The sequence below is a fragment of the Gracilinanus agilis genome, chromosome 3 (assembly GCF_016433145.1).
Source record: "Gracilinanus agilis isolate LMUSP501 chromosome 3, AgileGrace, whole genome shotgun sequence".
Taxonomy (NCBI): domain Eukaryota; kingdom Metazoa; phylum Chordata; class Mammalia; order Didelphimorphia; family Didelphidae; genus Gracilinanus; species Gracilinanus agilis.
The window spans coordinates 497441806-497469085 of record NC_058132.1 but is presented as its reverse complement, the minus strand read 5'-3'; the positions used below and the strand labels follow the sequence as shown (position 1 = coordinate 497469085).

Below are 27280 nucleotides of genomic sequence, written 5' to 3'. Positions count from 1 at the left end.
TATCACTTCCTGTAGGTCCACCTCTAATTCAAGTGGACAAATGGCAGCTTCTACACTGATTTGGACTGCCCAAAGGGCAGTCCCTTGTTCTTGATTTGTTACTTATTGTCATGTGTGGGTAACTCATCTCCCTTCCCCACTAAGGGAGGTGGGGATGACATTATCTCTGGTGGCTACAATTTTAACTATGAATGGGCTTGAGCTAATTCTATTTACACAACTTAGAGGCTGTGGGTCTCAAAGCTGTGTCTGCTACCTTATGTGTAAAATAGAATAGTCACATTTATACTACTTATCTTACAAAATTTGGGGAAAGAAATGCTTTACAAATTCTAGGCTACTGTGCCAACAGAAGCACTTTATTATTGCTAATTTTTATTATAGCCTCCCTGTTTGACCACTAGTCAAACTTTCTATCTCAGACAAAATGTCTCAACTCTTTTCCTAGTCATGTAACTTTCCCTTTTGTTCCTTACTGTTTTGGTTCTAACATTACTCTTTTTTTCCTAAGCTGAATCATATTGGTGCTTTCGCAGACTGACCCCTGTTAATTCTTTGTTGATGTTTGTAGGGATAATCTTGCTTCCTGAGAGAAATCTTACTCTTCCCATAGTTTATCTCTGTGACTCCTAGACAAGCAGCTAGTTCAGCAGTCCCCGCTTAGTTCAGACAGCAAAGTGATTCTTTTAGTCTGGCAAAAGCCTGGTGTGCTTTTCTTTTGTCTGCCTGCAGGCTTTGTTTTTGACCTCTGACTTCCATCCTTCCTCTCATTCTCTGTACAGAGACACTATTATATGGCTGGTATCAGCTGAGGAGAATTACTGTACTATCATCTTTCTGTGTTTGCCATGAGAATATACTCTGTATGCCTATCTGATGGTGGGAGGCAGATGTATCTGACCAAGCTCAGGTCTGACTCTGGGTCTACTCACCATTTTAAACTTTGCCTGACATTTGGGTGAAATTCTGTCCCTGAATTACCTTTTTTTCCTTCTACTTTCCCCATTTGGCCAATTCATTAACTCAGAATATAGTCCTACTTTTATTAAGTTTTTGTATGCAGAGCACTGTTTTTGAGTCTAGGTCAAATGTGGTTCTTGTGTTCAGAAAGCTTCCAGGATAATAGGAGAGGCTAGATAATTGTCATGCAAAATATAATGTGATAGCATTAAGTGAAATCATCAAACATTAAGTGGGATGTGAAAGGTGTCACACTAATTACAACCAGTAGAGATCAGAGACTTAGAAGACTTGGCGTTTGAAATGGGCTTTAAAGGATGGATCAGAATTAGATAATAAAGAATAAAGGAAGACATACCCAGGTATAAGGAGTTGCCTAAGCCAAGATATGAAATTTGGAAAATCTAGAGAATGTTCAGGACACAGAGAGTAGTTCTCTTTGACTGGATCCTGGAGTATAACTAGAGGAATGATGAAGTAGCACCTGAAAGGCAGAGTGACAACAGATTGTGTGTGGAGGGCTTTGTATGTCCTCAGGAGACAATAAAGATGAGTGAAGCAACATGGATATCCAACCAGATTTGTACAGAAGAAAACTTATTTTTTTTTGGCTAGAATGTGAATGGTGATGTGGAATGCAGAAGAGAATGAAGAAATCGAATATCAGTGAAGAGACTATTGCAGAAGACCAGGAGGGTAGTAATGAGGGTCTGTACTAGAATAGTGGTCATGGGTCTAAAGAGAAAGGGATGGGTAGGAGAAAGACTGAAGAAGTGGGACTAACAAAAAGTGGTGATCTAAACTGTTAGGGTATGGAAAGATTATGATAATATTTGATATGGGATATTCTGTGAATGGTGGTACCACCGACAAATTAGAAAGAGGCACAGGTTTGCAGGGAATAAAAATTTCACTTTTGGATAATATGTGGTAAGGAAACTAATTATAGAATGTATACAAATGCTAAAAAAGAACAATTAGAAGAGAATAATATGTAGGGTTAAGAAAATCTAAAGCCTTAGGAACAAAGTGTATGTATTAATTAAATATTTGGGACACAACAAGCTTTAAAAAGTGAGAGATTAATATACTTCGATCAGATAAAAGCACTTCTCTTGCTCTTAGTCACAATCAATTGTCTCTCAGAAGCAAATGTACAATATGGATCTTAGGGAAAAGATCTACATAATCCCTTCATAAAATTAAGCCTTATAATTCCTCAGACTTTTCATCTTCTCTCCTTTCTTTGAATCTAACCCAGTTTCCAAAAACAATGAATGTATTGTGTAGTCAGACATATCTGTATAAAAACACCACTAATGATATTAATCTTTATTCTAGTTCATTTTATCTCTCTTTTTTTATAGGCATGTTTGCAACAGTTGATGGGATATCTCAGCGTGCCCCTGTGCATTGGTCAGAGAATGTGATTGGTGCAGCCATTTGCTTTCCATATGTAATAGCTCTAGATGATGAATTCATTACAGTGCATAGCATGTTGGATCAACAGCGAAAACAGACACTACCTTTTAAGGAAGGCCACATTTTACAGGACTTTGAAGGTATTAACAAATTCATTAGCAACTAGTATGAAAAAAATAATCTTTTTGAATGGTATCATAAATTATCTTTCAGTTAGCAATACATGCTTTACATTTCTCTTCATATAAACAGGGAGTTGGTGAACAATACACTCTTGTAAACCTTTTCCAAGAGACAACAGAGTATATTTGGAAGCCCTCAGTAGTAGATGTTAGAACTGGATTATGATCCTGCTTGCACCACTTACAAACAATAGGTAAAAGCCTTAGGCCTTTCTGTGTCTCAGCTCCCTGATCAGTAACATGAGAAGGATTTTGCTCATCAGCCAGATGAACTCAGGACCTTTGAAAAAGATAAATTAGTATAATGATTTTTATGACTTTTTGGAAAGAATGCTATTTTCTGTACGGTCCTTTAGTTCTGAATGTTGTATTGTAAAGTTCTAGTTTTTGGAACAATCCATGTTCTGAATTTGACAAGTTCTTTTTTTTTCAATTTTAAAAAAAGAATCTATTTTAAGCGATGGCCCATTGCAATTTTTACCAAAAGCAATCTTTAATTGACTGCCAGAATAAGAGGCTTTGCTCTAGAATATGTGCGTAAAGCATTTACTCTAAATTTAGAGGCAACTTCTGGTTTAAAAATTTCAGTGTTAAGGATTATGTCCTCCACTAAAGTCTTGACTATGATCCTTCCTTATGGTGTGAAGTTGATCCTTGGTTCTTGAAAACTGTGCCACAGGAGCACAAATTTTGGCAGGCTCTACCCAGCTGGCCCTTTGTCTCAGCACTAAAAGATTTGTCACCAGATAAACAACTTAATATTTTTGAAGGCAACAATTTAATGAAACCATTTACCAAAGCATGGAGAAGTTTCAGTCTGGGTCAGGGAAGGGAATGCCTATATTAATGAAATCATGGATATTTTGAAATATTGAATTAATAATTACACCTATTTCACAAAGTTTTAAGTTTGATGGGGGTTGCGGGATTGTACAGGAACAATGCTATTAAGGCCATTGAGATGGGAAAAATTATATCCGTCAATAAATATTTTTTTGTGTAAGGCATCATGCTAAGTGCTTTTGAGGCTGCAAAAAAATATGGCACAAGAGCTTAGGATCTAAATAGAAAGATAAAATATATAGACTCCTGAAAAGAGAATAGTATGTAGGAGTTTTATGGCAGATAGTAGCATGATGCACTAGAAAGAACAAAGAGAGCTTGACCTGAAGTTATAGAGAACTGAGATAGAATCCTGTCTCTGATACTGTGAGAATAGGCAACTCGGCCTTTTTGGAATAGTTTTTCCTACTTATGTAAAATATGGATCATGATAGTTATACCTATGGCTATCAAAGCCCAAATGAGCTAATAACATATGTATACTTCTTTAGAAACCTTAATGACATAATGTATTATATTGTTGTCTTGATGCGTGGTATAGGCAATATGTAAATGGTAATGGTCCAGGGTAGGGAGAAATCATATTGAACTAGGGTAATAATTTATTAAGTATGGAAAGATTATTAAATTTTAATTGAACCTTAAAGCAGAATGGAATGTTTTTAAGTATTTTAAAATTACAAATTTAAATTAGACAAATTATATTTTTGCATGTAGAGAACAGAGATCAGCTTATCTCTGTGTTCTCTCTTGGATTTAACTCAGTGCTTTGTACAAAGGATAAGTGTTTGGATTAAATTAAAAGTTGTTTAAAATGTATCATGTATCAAAAACCTGGTTTTTGAAAAAACAGTTACCTAAAATATAATGTTTATGTTCTTCTATAACAACCTTGTATTTCTGTACAGGTAGAGTGATTGTAGCTACCAGTAAAGGAGTATATATCTTGGTTCCTTTACCCCTTGAAAGACAAATTCAGGATCTCCTTGCAAGTCAAAGAGTGGAAGAAGCTTTAGTTTTAGCAAAAGGAGCACGAAGGAACATTCCAAAAGAAAAATTTCAGGTTTGTAGTTTGTGATCATGTAAAAAATTATCCAACAGTAATGAAACCTAGTTGAAAAGCATTTGTCATTCTTATTCATGGGACCTGCAGAGATGAATCAAGGGCATAATTCATATTTGTCAGTAAGAATTTGTGATTATTGGAACCAAGTTGGGCTGAAGTTTATCTATGCAGTCTATGGGGAAAAGGTTAACTAAGCAAATGAATAAGAAGGGCAAGTGTAATCATCTGTCTAAGAGAACAAAGTTTCTAAAGCTGTAAGGACACACCTGAATATCAAAGATAATATGCTAATTATGAATTGTCTCCTTTTGTTAAATTAAGGTCTTAAGAACTCCATCTTGTTAGTACTTTGTTAACTTAGTATAAATTATTCTCAATATTTGACAGTAACAAAACTACATGCAAAGATATTATGTATAAATATGTCATATATAGATATAGATACAGAAATATATATAATGTATACACATGTATATTAAGCTTGATGGGGGAGGTACCAGGGCAGTGCTATTAATGCCATTGAGATTGTAGAAAAAATTATATCCAGCAGTAATTTTTTTTTTGTGTAAGGCAGCATGCCAAATATACAAATATATACAAGGGCATAGACTAGATGGAGAGAGAAAATATATATACTCTTTCAAAGAGAACTAGCATGTTAAAGCTGTATGTAGCCAAGCAGCATGATGTACTAGAAAAAAGGAGAAAGAACTTGACTTGAAGTCATAGAGATTTTAAGGTAGATCTGAGATAGAACTACTGAGATAGCAATACATATACATATTATATACTTTATATAAAATATAGTTGCATGTATAATAAGATATCCTGCTGTTGCTCAATAGGTACAAGTTAGGAGTCAATGATACGGAATTAGGGAGAAATAAAGCATATGTGTCTTCTTTGGGGAGAGAGTGAAGAATTAAAGTGAAGGAAAAGTAAAACATAGAAAAAAATATGGAAAAGAAAAATTTTTGAATGAAAAACTATTTTTATAATTCTAATTTTAAGATGTGAGAAAGTAGAAGAAAAAGAATTACTTTCTGTTTTGAAGAAATGAATCTGTTTAGGCTATCTTAAGCAAGTAGTGTTAAAATTGTTCAAGAGCCCTCTCCTTGCCCATACTTAGTGTGTGTAACATTTTCTCAAGACTATGGTTAGTTTTTCTTTATGCTTTTTTTTTTGTACATCTTCTCCTGCTAAGGTTAGAGAAAGAGCTATAATGAGGATGGGGCAGACTATGCTTTATCACATGGTACCTAATTTTTAAGGTGCCCATGTAATCTCATGGGCCTCAGGGAATGCCTGGGGGGTATAACAATTAAAAACGATAAAGACTGATATTATGAGGAAAACTAATATTTTATTTGGGCCCATGTTGATAGAATAAAACTGGACCATGCGCCTGGCTGTTTCAAAAATCCCGCCTCCGCCATTACATTCCGTACCTTCCTTAATCCTTTCTTCGTTCCCCAGGGAGCATGCTCAGGTAGCAAAGAGGAAGTCAAGCCCGACTTCCCAATATTTAAAGCTGGGCTGTACCTTGAAGATGTCATCCAAAACAGGAAACCCGTTGGACCATGGAAAATGTAGTTTTCCAAGTGTCCACAGGAAGTTTGTCATATATCTACATATCTTGAGGCTCAAATGAGCCCTAATACCTTTAAATGGAACCCCGGAAATTCTAAATAACACCGGGGAATAGAGCAGTGAGGATTAGGGTTAGAGGTGGCAAGTGAGGGAGAGCTGCACATGTCTTACAATACTATCCTACCTTTCTGCCATTATCCCCCACTTCACCCTAGTACATATGGTGGGGGTAAAATTATTCATTAAGCTACATCCCTAATAATGTACATAGGTAAGCTGTCCTACTACTACCTTCAACAATTAGTAAAGGGTTCTGGACTTTTGCCACTCATTTCTGGGGCCAATCCTTTATCATCTTAATAAAAAAGGGGATGTTGAGTGGCCAGAATCATGTCCGCCTGAAGACGGGGAGAAGAGAGGCAAATAGTTGAATAAGGGTATCCTTTCAAACATCTCTTCAGTGCCACTTGTCCTGGTGTTTAGATAGTTATACCTCAGAGCCCAAGGGTTCAAAAAGCAGTCCTTAAAATCATATTTTAAAACTCTCAGTAGAAGAAGGTTAAAAAAGCATTTAAGAAAGATAACAAAAACTTCTGGCTAAAAGGTTAAAAGCAATTGGCAAAAGGGTTTCCTGATGCCCTCACCAAAATCCTAAAAACTACTTTTATACTCCTCTGGCTCAGAGTTGCTCACAGTTTGGTCCTAGAGTCCAGTTGGGAATCAAAGTTCATCCAAACTACCCCAGATTTGTATCACAATTTCTTAATTTGTAGCAGTTTTGTTAAGTATTGTGGGGAGTGTGGGAAGGTAACTGATCCCTCATTTGTTCTCCCTGTACCCTCAGGGTCTACAACTAGTTTTTGAACTAACCATCTATTTCTGACTTAAACTTAGTTCACAAGAATAATTAGTTAAAATTGGAAGCTATTATTTTATAGCTCTCTTCTATTTCCAAACTAGACTCCTAGAAAAAACTGTTTATTCTCTTTGTGTCCACTTTCTCACTTTCTGCTTATTTTCTAACCACTTGCAATCTAGCTTCAAACCTTACCACATGACCAGTGATCTCTAAATCTAGTAAACTTTTCTCAGTCCTCAGCTTTCTTTGAACTCTTTCTTCAGCTTTTGATAATGTTGACCTCGACCATTTTTCTGGACATTCTCTCTACTCTCAACTTTTGAGATGTTATTTTGACCTGTTTCCTCTTTTACCTGGCTATCCATTCTCCTTTGCTGGATTTTCATCTACAATTTCTTTCTCTGAAGAGTTCACTTACTCCAATTTATATCTGTCTTGATCACCCTTCTTTTCTCATTCTCTACCCTTATCATTTGATAATCTGCTCCTATTTGTTCAATTATTACCTCTGCAAATGACTTCTAGATCTATATGCCCAGCCATAATTTCTCCTGTGTTTCTTTTACCACCTATCTATGTCACCTGCATCACAGTTATTATCTCATAGCATTTCAAATTCAACATGAACAAAATTGAACTCATCTTCCAGCTTAAACCTGCTCCTCTACCAAACTTTTGTCTTTCTTTTAAGGGTACCACCATCCCTCCAATAAATTAGGTTCACAAGCTCAGCTTCATTCTCCACTTTTCCCGTTTTCCTCAATTTCCATTTGCAATCAATTACCATGTCTTGTTGATTCTGCCTCCAACATTTCTTATATCCTTCCAACTCACCTTAGTCACACTTGCCACTCTCTGTTTCAGGTTTTTATTTGTTTGGACTATTTATTGCAAAAGCTTCTTAAATGAACTCTCATCTCCTAGCCCTCCCTTCTCAAATCTATCTCCCACGAGCTGCCAAAATGATATTCCTAAAATATGTCTTGCCTTTAATTCCCCTACCTGAGAAGCTTCAATGACTTACTGTTGCCTGGGCAGTGAAATACAAAATTCCTCAGAATGGCACTTCAAAGCCTTCATAATCAATTTCAGTTTACACTTCTAGGCTTATTGCACATTACTTGCCTTCAGAAACTTTCTTTATGTCCTCAACCAGCCTTCTTACCATTCTCTGAATGAGAATCCCTAGTTTCTTTTAAGGCCCAACTTACATTTCAACTCCTATAGGAAATCTATATTGATTCCTCTTAGTTTTTAGTGTGTTCTTCCTCCTGAGGTAATTATATACTTATCTGTTTACATATATATCCCTATAGAAGCTCCTTGAAGGAAGAGACAATTTTTGTTTTATATTTTTGTCCCCAAAGGCTAGTCCAATGCCTTGCACAAATTGTGTGTCTAAGATGTGCTTGCTACTTTGCATTAGAAGCTATTAGATCCTTAGGGGTTGAGTTCCTTCCCAAATCTTTGTGCCAATGGCTTGGGATTTCCTCATATACACACAGATTGGCTATTGTGCCCCCCAAGTGCAAAAACTAGTTGTTCTGATTCAAGTCTTTCAGTAACTAGTGGTTTGATCTAATACCTTAAACTCTTATACTTTTTAATGATGTATTATCCAAATTGAACTTAAATCTATAAATGGAAATTTTGAAAGCTGTAAAAGATTAGATTGGGTAGAAAGAAAAGACTAGCTGTAATCAGTTCAATTCAACCAGTATTTATTAAAATGTCTCCTTTGTCAGAGCACAAAGGTGATGAAGTGAGACCAAATTTAGCCAAGAACCAGCTCCTATCCCCAGGGACTTTACTGATGAAGGATAAAATACAATACATACAACTGTAATACTGAATAGCAACCAACAAGCATTTATTAAATGCTTACTGTCTTCTAAACATTGTGCTAAGTACTGAGGATATATAGACAAAAGTGATGTTACTGTCTTTAAATACATTCTGTTAGGAAAAACAACATGTACATCTATAATTCTATATAAAATATACATAAAATATTATAGTAGTACATTAGAGAAAATAGTGCTACTTGAGAATACAAAATTCTAGATCAAGAGAGCGTGTGTGTCTCTGTGTATGTTTAAATACAAGAATTACAAAAAGAAAAAAGTGACAGACTAGAAGATAAACTTCCTTTAGTCATTCTTTTTTCTTTGGAATATCTGGGTTCTAAAGCTTTAACCAGAATTTTGAAATTTTTGTTAACAGTAGTTAAAAGGAGAATGAATGTCAATGCTAATGTACTGTTATCTTTATTGCCACTCTGATGGACTGCATCCCTCAGGGTAGGTAAATATTTTACCTTACTCATAAAAATGTGACTTAAAAATAATGTATCTCAGGCAAATGCCTTAGGAAAATCTTGGGAATACTTAGTAGCATGATTTCATTACAGATCACTTCTCTAGGTGCTAGGTATCAGAGTGGATACAACAATAGGCCTGGAATCATCAGGAGGACCTGGGTTCAAATGTGGCCTCAGATACTTCCTAGTTGCATGTCCCTAGGCAAGTCTCTTAACTCTGATTTGCCTCGCCAATTGTCTTAGAAATAATACTAAGACAGAAGGTAAGGGTTTTATTGTTTTTTTTAAAATCATCTCCCTTTGCTAGATCTATCAAATGAGCAGGGAAACTAAATCTCAAAAAGTCTATTCAAGCTCAGAAACCCTCTGAGTAAGAATTTCCTCTTATCTCAATGTTAGGAAAAGCAAGAGGAAGAAAAAAGGTAGACCAGAGAGAAATAGGAAAGTGTCAAGGAGGTTGATATGCTAGCATCCATTCATCAGCTTTTCCTGCCTTTGTTTTGTTTACTTCAGAAATAGGGAAGGTACAACAAGAAATTGGAGCATGAAACCATTGTCTCAGTGTTTAGTTGAAGCTTCTGATGTTTCATTTTAAAAGGAGATTAGAGGGATTTCTTGGAGCTGCTAAGAAGCCAGAACAGAAAGTCATAGGATATTGAGGGGAAATATTTGGTAATCAGCAATGCCATTTCTTCATGATAACATAACCTAAAGTTACAAAAAAAAAATTATTGTATTAAGCTTCAGGAATCAAAGGGCCTGAATTCAAAAACCTATTCCTTTACTACCTGTATTAACTGTGAGTAATACTTTCATCTCTCCAGGCCTTTTCTTTCTCATTTTTAAAGTAAGACATTTGGACTATGATGGGCAAACTTTTTAAAGAGGGGGACAAAGGAAAGGAAATGTTCATCTGTCAGTCTGTTTCTAAGGCAATTCTTTCGAAGTTTCATTGTATTTTATCCTACTCATTATATTCGTCAGATTAGGAATAATGTTAGGCAGCTGGAGAGAATATTTCAGGGGGCAGCATCTAGCCTGCAGGCCATAGTTTGCCCATCACTGGACTAGATGGCTTTAAAGTACCCTCCTGCTTCAAATTTATGAGCCTATGATACTCATTTTGGATCTTGAAATGTTTTTGTTTCCGTGTCCATTTTGTTCTGAAGGAATTTGAATAGGAGTTCCTAGTTTTCTCTTTTTAAAAATTTGTCCTTCCTTTCTTCCTTCCTTCCTTCCTTCCTTCCTTCCTTCCTTCCTTCCTTCCTTCCTTCCTTCCTTCCTTCCTTCCTTCCTTTCTTTCTTTCTTTCTTTCTTTCTTTCTTTCTTTCTTTCTTTCTTTCTTTCTTTCTTTCTTTCTTTCTTTCTTTCTTTCTTTCTTTCTTTCTTTCTTTCTTTCTTTCTTTCTTTCTTTCTTTCGAAAGGGAAGCAGAAGGGTTTTTTAATCATTCATCACTTTGCACTTTTAAAAGAGTTCTTAACATTATTGACTTCCTGAACATTCTTTCTTCTGACCAATACTTAACCCCAAAGCAAGGCTTTTGTAGACAAATAGCTTTAAAAAACCCTTTTTTTCCCAAACCAATTGCAGTGTTTCATATTCAGTTCTAATTCAAATGACTCAATGATGGGGGGAGAAAAAGAATAGAATGGTGTCAATGACAGCTGCCGTGTCAGGGCATCATTTATTTAGTCAAAGGCAAAAGAGTGAGCAAGTCATCTTCATTCATCTTTTCTTCAGATGGTTTAGACTCTGGATTTGTAGGTCACAGAATGAATTTAGTTTGGTGAACTCTTCCTTTCAAAAGTCCAGCACTTCCTTCTTGAGATCTTTCAGAGCCTGAACATCCATCTTAAAGTTGCCCAATTCTTGAAGAACAGTCTTATGGAATTGTTTTAGCTTCTCTAGCCTACATTGATGTATCTGGTTTTAAAGCATGGCTAACTTCTCAGATGCTTTCATAGCATTTCTAGAACAAATATCCTTTTTCTTGTTCCTAGACTCAAACTTAATCTTCAATTGTTTAGTATGGTTTTCAAGGGTAGAGATGACAGCAGACTCTCCTAGACTGTCTGGTATGACCTGTAAGGCTGAACAAAATGGGTTTTCTCCACACATTAAGGCAACCAGGGAAAAATGACATGTTGTCTTCTTCTAATTTTGATTGTTTCAGCTTTATCAAAGTAGTATTATATGCCTTTGTTGATAGATATGAGCTGAAAAAAAAACACATGATGAAAATCTGAAGAAATTTTGGATTGATTTTAATATAGAAAGCAAGAGTATAACTTTCTATATAGATAATACTGAGGGTTTCATGTGGGATTCAGTAAGACTTCTAAAAGAAGCAATTGGAGGTTTCAGTATAAAAGAAGCTGAAAAAAAGAAGGTACTTGTCATTTACCTGAAGAAATTGCTTCTTTTCAATAACAAAGAAGTGAAGAACATAGAAATACACTTTGATTTACAATCCAACATACTAAAAACTTGCATGAAAGTTTTTGGAAAAGACAAATACCTATCAAACCCTGATAAGACAAAAAAGGAAGAACCACCAGAAATGTTTGGGAGTTTTGAGGAAGAAGACACAGTAGAGATTCTCTCCTGCCGTGAGGAAACATCAGCACAAGAGCCCATGTGCCAGAAAGAATCTGTGAAAGATGATAAAACTGATTCTCTCTCTTTTTTTTTTTTTAAGTTCTTCTCAATTAGTTGAATAGCCTAAGGCAACAACAAGTGTTGTGAGTAATACTTCAGCTAACTTCTTGGATCTGGAAGGCCCAAATCAAGAAGTAATTGCTTCAAAATGGTACTCTTTAGATGGCCTGAAAGAAACGAATACAATCCTGGTTCCTAAGTTAAATGAGGAGCCCAGCTGTAGCAATTCTTTTGTGTCTACTCAAACGTTCCAGGAGGATCTGTTGAAGGTTAATGGCATAGAGAAGGGAAGAAAAGGAACGATTTCAAGCAAGAACATTCCTGAAACAAAAGAGAATCTTTATGACTTTGGAAACTCTTCTGATACTATGTATTCTCAAGTGGTTGTTGAAGCAAAGCAGAGGATTTTCAGTCTCAAAAAAAGTCATCCTTGAAAAAGAGGGACAGCTCTATTTTCAGCAGTTACAAAAGCCAAGGAAAAAGAAAATTGTTTTATGATCTTAGGAAACACCTGTTTTCTGAAAGTGATTATGAAAGCAACAGTAGTATGAGTGCAAGTTTTTGAATCAACAGCCAAAAGGAAAAAAAAATTAAAAACATATTCTAAGCAGAAAAAGCCAAGAGTTAGAAGAAAAGTAAGAGTTTTGCCATTGTTATCTTCAAGTAGTAGCAGTGATCACCAAAATGCTACATCAGTATGGAAGAGGACCTCAAGACAAAACAAAGAAAAAAATCAAGACTTTCCTATGGTAATATTCCAAAGTAGCACAGACTTCCTAACACCTGAAGATTCTACCAAGAAGAAGCCCTTCCAGAGTGTATCACCATTAGAAGATACATCTTTCCCAGAGCACTCAGAGGTCACAGGCCATTTAACAAAATCTGCATCTCCCAAATCTTCAATGAAAAGTGCCAACCTTAAGTGAAAACTCCAAAATATGGGAGCCTCAGATTCATAAAGTATATTCATTCTGTTTAGCAAATTCTACATGTGTTTATATGTCATAAGGAGAAACAAAATCTGTGTAATAACTTAGTGGAAGAAGACAGCCCTTTTTTTAAATAAAGAAAACTCTTCTGATACAGAAAGTCATGGGAATTAGAGTCAGAAGGAACCTTAGTGATTATCTTGCCCCGTTGCCTCATTTTGAGAAATGAGGTGAAACTAAGGCCTCTTCTCTAAGATCTTTGCTCTGCTATGAGACCTTAAGAATTCTTAAGGTCTCATAGCAGAGCAAAGTTCATTAGAATCACAGATGTAAAAATGGCCATCTAAACCAATCCCTTATGTTACAGATGAAGAAACTGAGGCCTAGCAAGGCAAAGTGATTTGTCCTGGGTCGCTTGGGTAATAGTACTAGAGGCAGGATTCGTCTCAAAATCCAGTGTTCTTTATACAAAGCCATATCATTTCAAAGCAGAACATTCATACATAGAATCAGAATTGGAAGGATCTTCAATGGCCATCCTGAACTAGCATTCTCTTGACAGTATGTCTGCTTGGTTGTTACCACCCCTTGTAACACAAACAGGAAATATCCTGAGGCAGCTTTCTCAAATTTTGGATCACTCTGATTATTTGAATTTTTCCTCCCATCAGTCCTTACCATCACAACAGTTAGTATTTAGACTTTTGTCTACATTTTTCTTTCAGCAATATATTTTAAAAATAGCACCATATAATAGAAATAGCAGTGGCTCTGGAGTCAGGATATAAATTCATATTCTCCCTCTGGTTCTTACAACTCAATCTACGTCACCTTGAAGCTACTAAATTAGTCTTCCCAGGACATAGTTTGCTTGTCTTTAAAATAAGGAGGTTAGGCTAAATTTCCTCTTTTGAGATTCTTTCTACTATATTGATGATCCTATTATTTCGTCTCCAAAATAGAAGAGAATATTTTAATTAAGAAATGGTCATATAGGATATGATCCTCATTTGGCCTTTGTCTTTGCACGGCATCTGTGATGATTTGGTAAATTTGTGTCTCCTTACATTAATATTAATGTGAGAGGCATAGTTCTGATATACTTCTTACCTCTAGCATTTAATGTTTATGGGGTTGTAAAAAAATGGCTACCAGTCTTGATGTCCATTCCCACCCATGCCCAAACTCCTTTTAGCAGCTGTGATTGCAGAGTACGTTGACTTTGGAAGTTTGCAAGGTTTTGGAGAGTTCAGGGTAAGCAAGTCTAGCTCAGGGATTTCTTAACCTGAGATTCCTGATCTTAAGACATTTTTTTAATAACTGCATTTTAATATAATTAGATTCTTTTGTGATAATTTATTGTGTGCATTTATAAATATTAATCTGAGGTGTCCATAAATTTTACTAGACTTTCAGAGACATCTTTGATACAAAAAAATCCCAAATACCTGGTCTAGAACTTGCTGCCCCTAAATGTACTATGCATAGCAATACAGGTATACCTAGGAGATGGTGCCAGTTTGGTTCTAGACCACAGTAATAAAGCAAATACTGAAATAAGGTGGATTTTTTTTTTATTTCTCAGGGCATATAAAAGTTATATTTTCGCTATTCTGCAGTTGAGTGCAATAGTATTGTCTAAAAAACAATGTATATACCTTAATTTTAAAATATTGTATTGCTAAAAAATGCTACTCATCTTCTAAACCTTCAGCTAGTTGTAATCTTTTTTCTAGTGGAAGGACTTACCTCAGGCTGCTGACTAATGGGAGTAGTGGTTGCTAAAGGTTAGGGTGGCCATGGTAATTTCTTAAACTATGACAGCAGTGAAATTTGCCACATCAATTGATTCTTGCTTTTACTTGAATACTCAAGAATGATTGTAAGGTTATTTTTTATTTTCGTTTTTGTAAAAAGCATTACTTTCTATTTTAGAATCTTTATTTCAAAGCAGAAGAGCAATAAAGGCTAGACAATTGGGGTTAAATGACTTTAGGAAGTATCTGAGTCTAGATTTGAACCCAGGATCTCCTATTTCTTTTTTAATTGATTAATTTATTTAGAATATTTTTCCATGGTTACATGATTCATGGTTTTTCTCTCTTCTCTTCCCTTCCCACTCCCAGAGCTGACAAGCAATTCCACTGGGCTATACGTGTATCATTGTTCAAAACCCATTTCCATGTTATTAATATTTATAATAGATTGATCATTTAAAGTCAAAATCCCCAATCAATCATATGTTTTTCTTCTGCATTTCTACTCTTACAGTATTTTCTCTGAATGTGGGTAATCTTCTTTCTCATAAGTCCCTCTGGATTTTCCTGGATCATTGTATTGCTACTAGTAGAGAAAGGACCTCCTATTTCTAAGCCTGCACTCTAGCTGCACCTGTTGCACCTGTTGTAAATTTATTAATTGTTCCAATTTCATTATTATTGTGTCTCAGGAAATAGAAAAGCCTAAGGAGAGGAAGAGAGGGCAAACAATGGGTTGGTGAAGCAGTCAGAACAGATACACCATTTATTAACTTAAGTCTGCTGTCTTAAATAGATGCAGTTAAGTATACCACCAAACAGTTATAATAGGTAAAATAAAAGATCATTGATAACAGATGTAATAATAATGAAAAAGTTTGAAAAATTGTGAGAATTATCAAAGTATGACAGAAACACAAAGTGAGCATGTGCTGTTGGAAAAATGGTGCTGGCTGACTTGCTCAGTTGCAGGCCTGTCACAAAACTTCAATAATAGGATTTGATGTACTTAAGCTCAATCCATTGCGTATTCCAGAAAGTTTTTATTTGCAGTTATATTATCTTCTTCTTATTTGACCTAGAGATGGCAATTTTTACGTTTCCAGGGGCAGCTTAACTGATCACTTCACTTACAATGATTATCTAACCCTTTCCTAGTATCTTAACTCTTATTTATAAACTTAGTTCATGAGTAGTTTAAAAAACTTTACCTAAGTAACTTCACCTTTTTTATAGCCAAATTTATCTATTTACAGAATACATGAGGTAAGCTCTTTAAGGGCAAGGTCTGTTTAGGTTTGTGTTTATCTATCCCATGTCTATTAAAATGCTTTGCACATTGGCAACAAACATTTCTTAAATTGAATATCAAAAAATAGGTATGATCAATGAATATGTGTTAATCTTCCAAAAGAGGGATGGAATTGATCAAAAACACAAGTTTTGGGTTTAGTTTTGGCAAGGAGAAGGGCTACTTCCTTTTCTGATCTTGCGGCAAAAAAGGGAAGGAGAGGAAACTATGGAAGGCTTTTTGTTTATGATTTCTGATTTGTATCCAGTTTCTTCTCAGAAACTTAATGATTGAGTGTAAAGTGACAGCTACCCTTACTTATTTTCTTATCCTTTGCTGCCATCGTGTGGTTGTTGCCTGAAGCCACTCTTCTCTTTTAAAGCTATTACCATCTTTGGCTCTTAATGTCTAATTTGAAAGTGTGCTTTTAAAATTTTGTCTTTTATCCTGACACTTTTCCCCCTTAGTTGGAAAAGGATTTCTTTTCTCTGAAAATGAAGTAGAATCGAGCAGATAGTCTGGCGCCTAATACACACGGAGGTATTTTAGTAAAGATTTAAACTGCACTAAAGTTTTGAGGCACTCTTTCAAAGTGTATACACATAGCATGCATGTATTATACGCAGGCATGTGTACATACATGTATTTATGTACATACATGTAACGTATGCATTTCCATAAAAGTGCTTGAGAGAATAGTAAAAGCAGTTAAATGAAGATATTACAAATAGATTCAGAAATATTCAGGTTATAATTTTCTTTCTTTTATCACAAAATATTTACCTTTCAATGTTATTCAGCATTTTAGATCTGAAAGGAACATGAGATTATGAATCTTAGTTACCAGCTTTTCTTCTAAGAACATATGGCTCTTTTGGGTCTCACTTTGCTCATCTGTTAAAAAAAAAAAGGCTATTCTAGATGTTCTCTAACATCTCTTCAAGGGCAGTTATTCTGAGATTTTTATGATCTTTTGTTATAGATAAGAGATTCCAAATGGAGTAGTGGCCAAATAGAAGGAACATTGAATTTTGAGTCAGAAGTCCTGGGTTTAAATATGCTTACAACTAACTGTGTGATTTTGGTACTTTTCTGGGCTTTGCTTTCCTTTTCTATAAAATGAAGTTGGACTAGGAATGTTTCTACCCAGCTCTAAATTTTCTAGTCTATTAAATACCCCAACTAGAAAGGCATAGATTTTTTAACACAGCTAGGGTTGGAATTTGTTTTGCTTCCCTACATTTGTTATAAGGTTTTTTTTTCTTGATTTTTTTTTTTTTGCCTTATGTTGGAGGGAAGATAGAGAAGTAGGAAGGAAAGAAAGAAGGTGCTAACTAGTTAAAAAATTAATTATAAAAAAAGAGAAATACTATATCTAATGTCAGAGCTAAACTAGTGGTATGGTTTATTAAAGCCTCAATTTCTGTTTTCCCTAGCAGGTATACAATTACCTTTAAGCTTAAATTAAGGTGTCTGTCCTTTGAGGCTGTGTTCAGTCCTAATGATATAGTTGTTTTAAGATTAGTTATTAAACTGGGAGAGTCACTGATTCATGCCTGTAATTCTTGCAGTTTGGAAGGCTGAGACTGGTGGTTTACTTAAGTAGAGGAGTTCTGAGATTTAGTGGGATGAAGATGATAAAGTGTCCTAAGGAAGGGAGAGCCTGAGCAGGCCAGAGTTCCCATACCAATCAGTGATAGGTTTAGCTCATGAGTGGTTAGCCCATTGAACTTACAGTTTGGATAACATAAGGAGAAACAGCTTCAAAAAAAAAAAAGATTTGTCATTAAGTATGATTACTTGAAATCTCTTGATAATTTTTTTCATATCTGTGTTCTTATGTAGATAATAATTGAGTTATATTTTACTTCCTTCTATGTAGTACTAGTTATGAATAAGAAAATAGTTGAAAATCCTTTTATAGATTTCTTAAGCCTCTACTCTGTCCCCTTTGGCAGCAGGAGATGGAGAAGTAGGAGGTGGTTCCTGTTTTCAGAGGGCTTACAGTAGGCACAACTAGAGATAGACAGACAGACACACACATATTGCAAAACAACAAGAGAACAATTGAAGGCAGCGCACACACAAGTTCAAGTTACTCTGTTAAAGTCTGTGCATAAATAGAATTCAGAAAGTTATGATGAAGGAAAGGAAAAGACGATTGTAGATAGAGGATTTGGGCACTGGAAAGAAGTAGGTCTTGAGCTGGGTCTTTAAGAAAGTGTAAGATTAGGATCTGTGGAGGGTACAACTTGGCTACAGAAAACAATTTGAAAAAAAAGGCATGGAGTAAGCATGTCACACATGGGGACTATAAGGAGCCTGGCCTGTTGGGAATAGTGGGAGAGAAGTGAGACAAACAATAATGTAAATTCTGTTGGGAAAGGTACTTATATACCAAACTGAAAAGTGAAATCTTGATAAGCATTAAGAATATTATAATTAGATAGTCTTATAAAGAGAGTCTTATCAAATGAGGAAATAATATGATAAAAGTGATCCTTTTAGGAAATTTAATCTGGATAGATTGGAAGAAGGGACTAAAGTCAAAGAACCCATTGGAAAAGTTGTCATAGTTATGATCTTATCCAAAAAGCACTAAAGTCTAAATCCTAATGCATTGTCACATTGTAGCAGTAGCCTTGGGTCCTTGACTTTAATATCAGTAGTAGAGCAAAAACTCCAGCAGGCCTTACCACTTAAGAAGAGCTTTGATTATGGACCTGGCAGCAGTCTGTGTGTTTGTCATTTGAAGACTAGCCTGGCTAACCCTGAGGAGATTTATCACCCAAAGGTTGGCCATTTGGATGATTTTCTTCTTTTTTGACCATAGCAACTCTTAAGACTATCTACAAAGGAAAAGGAGATTTCTGATATATATTGGTAGAGGAAAGTTCTCATACTGGTGAAGTCCTAAATCTTTTGAGGTATTGAATGATGATTTGTTCTCTCTTAGAAATGCAAATTGTATCTTTCCTTGTAGGTAATGTACAGAAGAATTCTGCAGCAGGCGGGTTTTATACAGTTTGCACAGCTTCAGTTCCTAGAAGCTAAAGAACTCTTCAGGTAAATTGGAATATTGGTGTTAAAGCTATCATCACACTGATTCTTCTGAAAAAAAAAAAGTAGGTTATGTTCTTTAGGATCAAAAGATCTTTCTAGAATATGATGCTGTAGGGCAAATAATAACCAGAGTTTTGACTAGTGTAATGCAGGGTTTTTGCATTGCAATATTAGCTTAGGCAAACCTTTCAGTTGCCCTGGATAGAATGTTGATGATGGCATGTGCCATGGGCCAGGTGCCAGCTGGCAGTTGGGCTAAGACTATAAAAGCCCCTGGAAACCCAAGCCTGGGTTCTGTTTCCCCTGACTTCATCCTGATCACTCAACTACCCCCTTCCCCTGGGGCCCTGAGTTGAAGGGTGGTGAAGGGTGGTGGATCGTGGGTAGGAAATTAGGATAGCCTAGATATTAGGACTTTCTTCAAGAGCATCTCAATAATAACTATTTCATTATCATCAAGGTTAGCCAATAGATCTGGTCAATTTCTTAACCAGAGACCATTTGCTCTAACCAAGGGCACCCAGCCCTTGGTCTACCAAGACCAACTAGGAGCTTCTACAAGCCTCAGCCATTTTATCAATTACATAGAATAGTGTTGCCAAACCCTCTTACCTTTTGCCTTGTTCCTTCCAAGTTACCAAGTAAACCCATAGCTTTTAGTCTGAGAATCCTGTGGTTATTTCTTTACCACCATAGACTAAGGAGGTCAAGCAACAAGGTGAGAATTCTAAGCTGTTGAGGTTGAACAACAGTTGAACACCTCCATTGGTGAGGGCAGGAAGCTCAAGCAATCACTTCCTGCCGATCTGCCATCATCTAATAGGAGGCAGTTACCTTAGCAGGGAGGGGCCGGGCTGCCTGACATTTTAAAGGAGTCATAGCAGCTAGCAGTGAGGTTCACTGGCCACTCAGCCTGGGGTTTGGATTTTAAACTTAAAGCAAGTCCATTCTAGCTGAGTTGCTCATTCCTTCAAACATCCAGCTTCAATCTCTTGCTGGACTTATTACCGGCTCAAGGCCTTCGGTGACCATTCTCTCCCTCCATAACACTAGGAATTCTGGCCGCTAGAGCAGATTCATTTGAGGGAAAGTCAAGATCCTGAAGTCTCTACTTTAGGAGGTTAGCACATGCCCTGCAATCACTGCTATTCCTGGGCATACCAGGCATGAGTCCTCAGCCCTAGCACTTCACGACAGGCAATCCAGTTAGGTAAGGTGAAGGGCAGGGTATGAGGGTATGGAGCATGGCTGATAAAGGGCCACATGCAGATAGATAGAGCTGTCAGAGGGGAAAGCATGTACACCAAAATCATCACTGAGTTGTAGCAGCCTCGGGTGGAGTGCCACTGACCCTGTGCTAGATATGACTTTGATAATACCATTGGATCTTGTACATCAAGTAGAAATGTTGATTATTGCTTCCGAATCAATGCTGATCATTCGACTTAAAGCTCCTTACTCTCCAACTATTTTTAGCTTTTAAATTAAAGTGAAATTAGAAAAGCAATTTTTGTGAAGGGAAAGTTGAGGGTTTTGAGATGTTTTAACCTGTCAAAAAAAAAATCAAAAGGATGATCTTCATAATTCTTATAGTAGAAAAAAGGTTCCTGCAAGAACAATGACCACATATTTTCGATAGTGAAGAATATTCTGGTCTTGAAATCAGAGGTCTTGAATTATAATCCTGACTCATTACTTAATTATCCATATGATTTTATGTTGTCATTTAAGTTCTCTATGATTAGTTTCCTCATCTGTAAAATGTTTCTGAGATCCCTTCTAGCTCTAAATCCATTATCCTCTAAATTCACACTTATATAGCACTTTCAAGTTAGTACCTCACATTAACCCTCTAAATAGGTAACACTATCATTATTATAATTATCCCTATTTTACAGATGAGAGAGGATCAATGAAGTATAGTTGTAAGGGGCTTGAACTTGGGTCTTCCAAATCCAGAACACTCTCTCTTAACACCACTTTTATTATTTCAGTAGAAAACTGAAGAAAAAATTAGTTTATAATCCAGTTAGAGAATAAAACCACCAAAACCACCAAGGGAGATTTTGGAATTGTCTTTCCTGATGACTTTATAGAATCATGGAATCACAACTTCAGAGATGGAAGGGACCTTTGGAATCTTAGAGTACAATCTCCTCTTTTTTACAGACAAGGAAACTGAGGCATGGAAAAGTTGAGTAATTTGCCCAAGGTTACACAGCTAGTGAGTGTCTAAAGCAAGATTCAAAGCCAGGACTTTCTAACCCCCACATCTGTGCTCTCTCTATTAAACCATGGTGCCTCAACAGCTAGGTGGCTTAGTATATTAAGAGCCAGACCTAGAGATGGGAGGTCCTGGATTCAAATATGGCCTCAGACACTTCCTAACTGTGTGACCCTGGGCAAGTCACTTATCCCCCATTGCCTAGCCTTTACTACTCTTCTGTCTTGGGACTAATATACAGTATTGATTCTGAGACAGAAGATAAGGATTAAAAAACAACAACCCTGAATCTTACTCATTCCTGCTTGAGATTCTTGAGATTCTGTAGTGTTCTTTGGCCACATTTAATTTCAATTCACCATTTGTTAAATACCTACTATGTTCAGTGTCCTATTCTAGAACCTGAATATACTAAGGTGAGATAAGATATAGTTTTTGCCCCCAGTCTAATAGGAGAAATATGACAAATACATAGCTAACTAATACAGGTTATAATATAGATGCCTAGAAGTGCAAAGAAAGTGGTATGAGAAATTTAGGGAAGAAGAGATGACTTTCACCTGAGAGAATCAGGTATAGAATAGCTACATGGGACAGAATAGGATCAAAGCTGCCCTTAAAAAAGGAAGAATTTCAAAAGATAAGGATGTGGAAGGTGACCATTCTAAATATTGGAGTGCCAGGGTTAAAGGCACATAAGCAGTAATGGGCATGCATGATAATAATCAGTGAATGGTTACTACTCCAGTTAAAATGGACCACAAATGGGTGAAGGAGAACTATTTGTAGTAAGATTGAAAAGGTAAGTTGGAGACAGATTATGGGAGGACCTTGAATGCCAGGCTAAATCAAGAGTTTATATTTATATTTGGTAAGCAATTACAAACCAAAATATGAAGTAGAAATCATGCTGCCTCATAGTTTGGTCCCCCACACTCCCATAAGTCTCTTTATATAAGTGTAGTCTATATTTAAGGTTGAATTCTCCTCTTGCATTTCTCTTTTTAAAAAATGGTCCAAAAATGTATCACCTTTTGAGAAAATACTTATGAAAATTTTATGAGTAGATCAAATGAGATAACATGTATAAAGTGCTTTCTAAACCTTAAAATGTTATATAAATGCTATTCATTCACCATAATAGGGTATTTTTATTTAGTTAGATTGAGGGCTGAAATAAGTGCCTTTTGAAAGTTGCTACTTTAAATCAATGTTCTTCTAAAGATTGCTGTGTCTTCCTCATTTAAACAAGTTGCTCAGACATTGATTTAGGCTCTTAAAAATTCATCATCCCTTTCTCTTCTCCTTTATTAGTTTTAACTTCTGAATGTATAACTATATGTATAGAAACATGCCCAAGTTGATTTTGGTTCATTCCAAGTTATGCTTGCAAATAAATTGGTCTTTTTTTTTCTTAAAGAATGTCCCCAAGACCATAAATGTGTGTATGTTTGCACACAACCTCAGTGTTGTTTTTGTGTGCCTATGTGTACTCTTTCTCTCTTTTTTGCTTCATTTAGTTTGACACTGTAATTGCAGAAGCGGCCAGCTTGATGTCCGGGAGCTGATATCTCTGTATCCCTTCCTGTTGCCTACTACTTCTTCATTCACACGATCTCACCCCCCTCTGCACGAGTATGCAGACCTGAACCAGCTAACCCAAGGGGACCAGGAGAAGATGACCAAATGCAAAAGATTTCTTATGAGCTACTTAAATGAGGTCCGTAGCACAGAAGTGGCTAATGGTTATAAAGAAGATATTGATACTGCGTTGCTCAAATTGTATGCAGAAGCAGATCATGAAAGCTTGCTGGACCTTCTAGTCACAGAGAACTTCTGCCTTTTAACAGACAGTGTGGCGTGGCTCGAGAAACACAAAAAGTGAGTCATTCTTTCCAAGATGGGATAGCGGTGATGCATGTACTAGCCACCTTCCATTGAGAGCCGAATCCCAAATCCTTCATTCCTGAAAGATACGGTTGGTAAGGGCTGCTGTCTAGAACATTGGTTTGTAACCTGGGGTCCATGAAATTAAAAAATTCTTATTTTGATAACTATTTCAGTCTTACTGGTTTCTTTTTCAATCTTATTTATTTTAAAACATTCTGGAAAGGGGTCAATGGGCTTCACCAGATTGTCAGAGGGATTCATGTCACAAAAAAGGTTAAGAACCCCAATCTAGAAATTAAACTTGGATGGCATAATCTTAAAATTGGAGACTTCCAAGGGATACACATTAAGTGAATGATTCTTTTAAGTCAGGATGGTAGCAGAAAATATGCATATTCACTCAAAGCCTAGGTCAAATTCTAATGCTACGATCTTGGTCTTCATATTCAATTCTAACATCAAAGGATCTCTGACTAGTACTATCAAAATTGTCAGTCCTTTAAGGTTTATCAGCATCAGTCACCATTAAATAGCTTTGAGTAAAATAATTCTTATATTTCTCCTTTACTTTCATGCTTAAATCTGTAAATTTATACAGATGAAAGAAGGCACATGGGCATTTTATTAAAAACTAATGGTGTTCTTCAGTGAATGATAACTCAGCTTAGAGTGCTGGCAAGTCCATTTCTTGTTGGTTGAGTGTTTCAGCTGGGAAGAAGTTACCTTTTTCATTTCTGGAAGAAACTTGAATAATAACTAGATTAAGGTAGCATTATTTATTCTTCCATTTTCTCTGGAATCGGTTTAGCAATTCTGCTATATAGATCATCAGAATTTTTAGTGTCTTAACTTTTTAATGAAATGCCCCTCTTCAAGTGGTTCTTGAAGAATTAAAGTATTAATGATAACATAACTATGTTAAGAAAATATGATGGAATCTGTGTAACATAATTATATTAAGAAAATACACTTTCATGCTTTATAGGACCAGGAACCCAGAATAATTCTGAAAGATGCCCAGGGAGTTTCTCCCTTCAGGGAAAGAGCTGGACATTTCCTTTGTATATTATAACTTCCTCAGGGGAAGAGTAGTGGCACAAGCTCTAGGACTTTTTTCCTGGCCATTAATAGTGAATGTTTGAGGAGGAAACCTAATTCTGTTCAGAAGAATGCCAGCACGTTATTGGTTTCCCTGCTTATCATTAATATTTTAAAGAAATTCCTGAAGCCTTGGATCAGAATGGCAGACATTCTAATAAACAGTCAAGCATATGTCATGGCACACAGTAACAAGCATTTATCAAATGCTTTATCCATCTATTGTAGATTTATGCACTTTTTTAATTTGGAAGGAACCTTAGGCTTCCATTACAGATGAAGAAACTGAGGCCTCCAGAGGTTAAGTGACTTGTCTAAAGCCACACAGTTGGCAGAGCTGGGACTGGAACCCAGGTTTCTGACCCCTTTGCTCTTGTCCAGGGTCACACAGCCAGGATGTGTCAGAGGTGGGACTTGAACTCAGGTCTCCCTGGCTTTTAGGCCTGTCCTCTATCTACTATGTGTCATGTCCAGTTACAACTAGAAGTTGTAGAGAAGAGAGGCTGTTTATGAAGTGGTGAGTGATTAATGTATTTTTAAAATTATTTGAAACACTGCACTTCAGGGCTAGTAATGACACATTTTATGCTGAAAGAGATTTTATATTTAAAATAAAAATTTCATCAGGGTTGAGTTTTCATTTCTTTTCAACACCTTAGATTTGAATATCTTATGATGTTAATCACCCTTTGCCCTTTCATCATTGGCTACCCTGGGCTATAATTTTCTGTAGAAAATTGAAGTGTATCCATCCACATAAACTCTATGGTGTGTGTGTGTGTGTGTGTGTGTGTGTGTGTGTGTGTGTGTGTGTGATGGAGAAGGCTATATGCTGATCATTTTTAATTTTTCCTTTCAGGTATTTTGCACTTGGACTCCTTTATCATTATAATGGTCAAGATGCTGCCGCAGTGCAGGTTTGTTTAGTCTTCCTAGAGTAGCAGTGTATTGTTACAATTAAAAATGATAAAGACTGATATAAATACAGAAATTAGTAGTTTAATTAAAGCCATGGCCATGCTGGTAAAATATATATAAGACCGCACCTATCTTTTATATTTACCGCTGGAGCCCATCTTCTAGCTAGCCCTCAGGAAGGTCAAGAGACCTCCTCTAAGCCCTCCCTCTGAATTTAAACTCCCCCTGCATGGGGACCTTCGACATTCTAAGACCCTAAGACCCATTGGAATCATGGGTAATGTAGTCTCAAAGCTCCCACATGTCCACGAACACTACTTTTAAATGGCACCTCCCCAAATTCCAATTATATAGTATGTACTGCTTTAGTCATGTGTGTTTTAAAAATCAAACCAGGCTGTTGATATAAACACTGATTGGTTGTCTTAGCTTGATTTACAAAGCTTTTCTAGAACAAAAAAAGTGTAGTTTTTGTTTTGTTTTTTTTGCTAGAAAGACCATTCCTAAGGAAATATTGCCAAAAACTTTCTAACAGTCCTCACATGTTACACAAATTTCATGATTGGGCTAAATAGAAAATAAAACCGTTCCTTGGTTTGATAAGTGGTAGCATTGCCTCAGCGAAGAGCGATGAAGGCATTGAATGTCACTTACTTTTCTTGGGTCCTGTCATAGCTGTGGATCCCCAGGAAAAGGTCTGCATATCGATGCTTTGTGAGAGGAGCCCCTAGGCTGAAGCTACATACACAGTGCTCTTAGATAGTCATAGATGATGTTGAGGTAAAAATAGGTAATCCCTGCTTCCTTTAGAGAGGTAGTAGACGCAGGGTACAGATATGGCATATGCTGCCTTGTTTTGTTTAATTGTACATCTTTATTATATGCAAAGGTTCTGTTGGGGAGGACAGGAATTGCTGGGGAAGTGATGCTGATGTCACAAAAATAAATAAAACTCAAAAAGAAAAAAAAAAAGACAAAGTGCCCTAAACTTATTTGAGCTAATTCAGAAAATGTATAGTTAATTAACTTTCCGTTTCTTTTCCTTCTTCCAGTTATGGGTGAACATTGTGAACGGAGAAATTCATGACTCTACTCGGTCAGACCTTTATGAATATATTGTTGATTTTCTAACCTACTGCTTAGACCAAGAACTAGTATGGAAATATGCTGAGTGGGTATTGCAGAAAAGTGAAGAGGTTCGTGTTTCATAGATAGCCTCTTTTTTTTTGGTCAAGAGAAAAAAAATATTATTTTTAGAGAAAAAAATCCTGAGCTACTTTCTGACTTATAAGTTACTTTATTCCCCCATAACACTTCCCCTTTACACATTTTAACTTAAGCATTTAGGTAAGTACTCTATTTCAGAGCAACTGATTTACTTCTTGGGGCAAATCATTCCTATAAGGACAGTACAGCCAGGTCATGTTTTGTAGCTTTCTCTTTAAAATGCCCCTCACCCCCTTCCTTTTTTGCTTCACCAATTATTATTTGTACATTATCCCATTTATTTTCTTTTTAGTAAACTTTTTTGTTTATTAAATTAAAATTCCCAACTATCTCCTTCCCTCTCTCCTCTCCCCTTATTAGAAAAGGTTTCATTTGGAGACAGCTAGGAAGCTCAGTGGATTGAGAGCCAGACCTAGAGACGGGAGGTCCTAGGTTCAAATCTGGCCCAGACACTTCCCAGCTGTGTGACCCTGGGCAAGTCACTTGACCCCCATTGCCTAGCCCTTACCACCCTTCTGCCTTGGAGCCAATACACAATATTGACCCCAAGACGGAAGGTAAGGGTTTAAAAAAAAAAAAGAAAAGGTTTCATTTGACAAAAACATGTACATATATATGAAATTTAATGTCTTGCTTGTTTCTGTTTATCAGTTCTTTTTCTGGAGGTGGACATACACAAGCCTTTTTTTTTTTCAAATGTCTCCTTATAGGTTAAAGTCTGTCATTTTCTCCCTACCTCCAGTGGGCTGGAGCAAAATTGGAATGAATGATAGCATTCCATTGCTTGGCTCCCTAAACGAGAGGGTAGAACAGAAATAAATTTCAGCTGGGTGATCCAGAAATGTGTCAGTCCTGCATACTAGGTACATTAGCACCCGGAATCCATCATCCATCCTGCCTGCCATTCCTATTACTATTGCTAAGTCCTGCAGACCAGAGCTTGGGGCTGTGATGCCTTGGGGAGGGGATGAGGAGAGGCAGA

The 27280-nt window shown here is 36.4% G+C and overlaps 1 protein-coding gene across 1 annotated transcript in view; it reads left to right on the top strand.

Moving 5' to 3' along the window:
* TGFBRAP1 (transforming growth factor beta receptor associated protein 1) overlaps positions 1-27280 on the top strand; it is a 52880-nt gene that overhangs the window by 5971 nt on the left and 19629 nt on the right. The window contains exons 2-7 of the mRNA XM_044670471.1: positions 2328-2522; positions 4316-4470; positions 18862-18944; positions 22705-23046; positions 25013-25070; positions 26124-26267. Of these exons, the coding sequence (XP_044526406.1) occupies positions 2328-2522; positions 4316-4470; positions 18862-18944; positions 22705-23046; positions 25013-25070; positions 26124-26267 (977 nt within the window). The remainder of the gene's footprint in view (positions 1-2327; positions 2523-4315; positions 4471-18861; positions 18945-22704; positions 23047-25012; positions 25071-26123; positions 26268-27280) is intronic.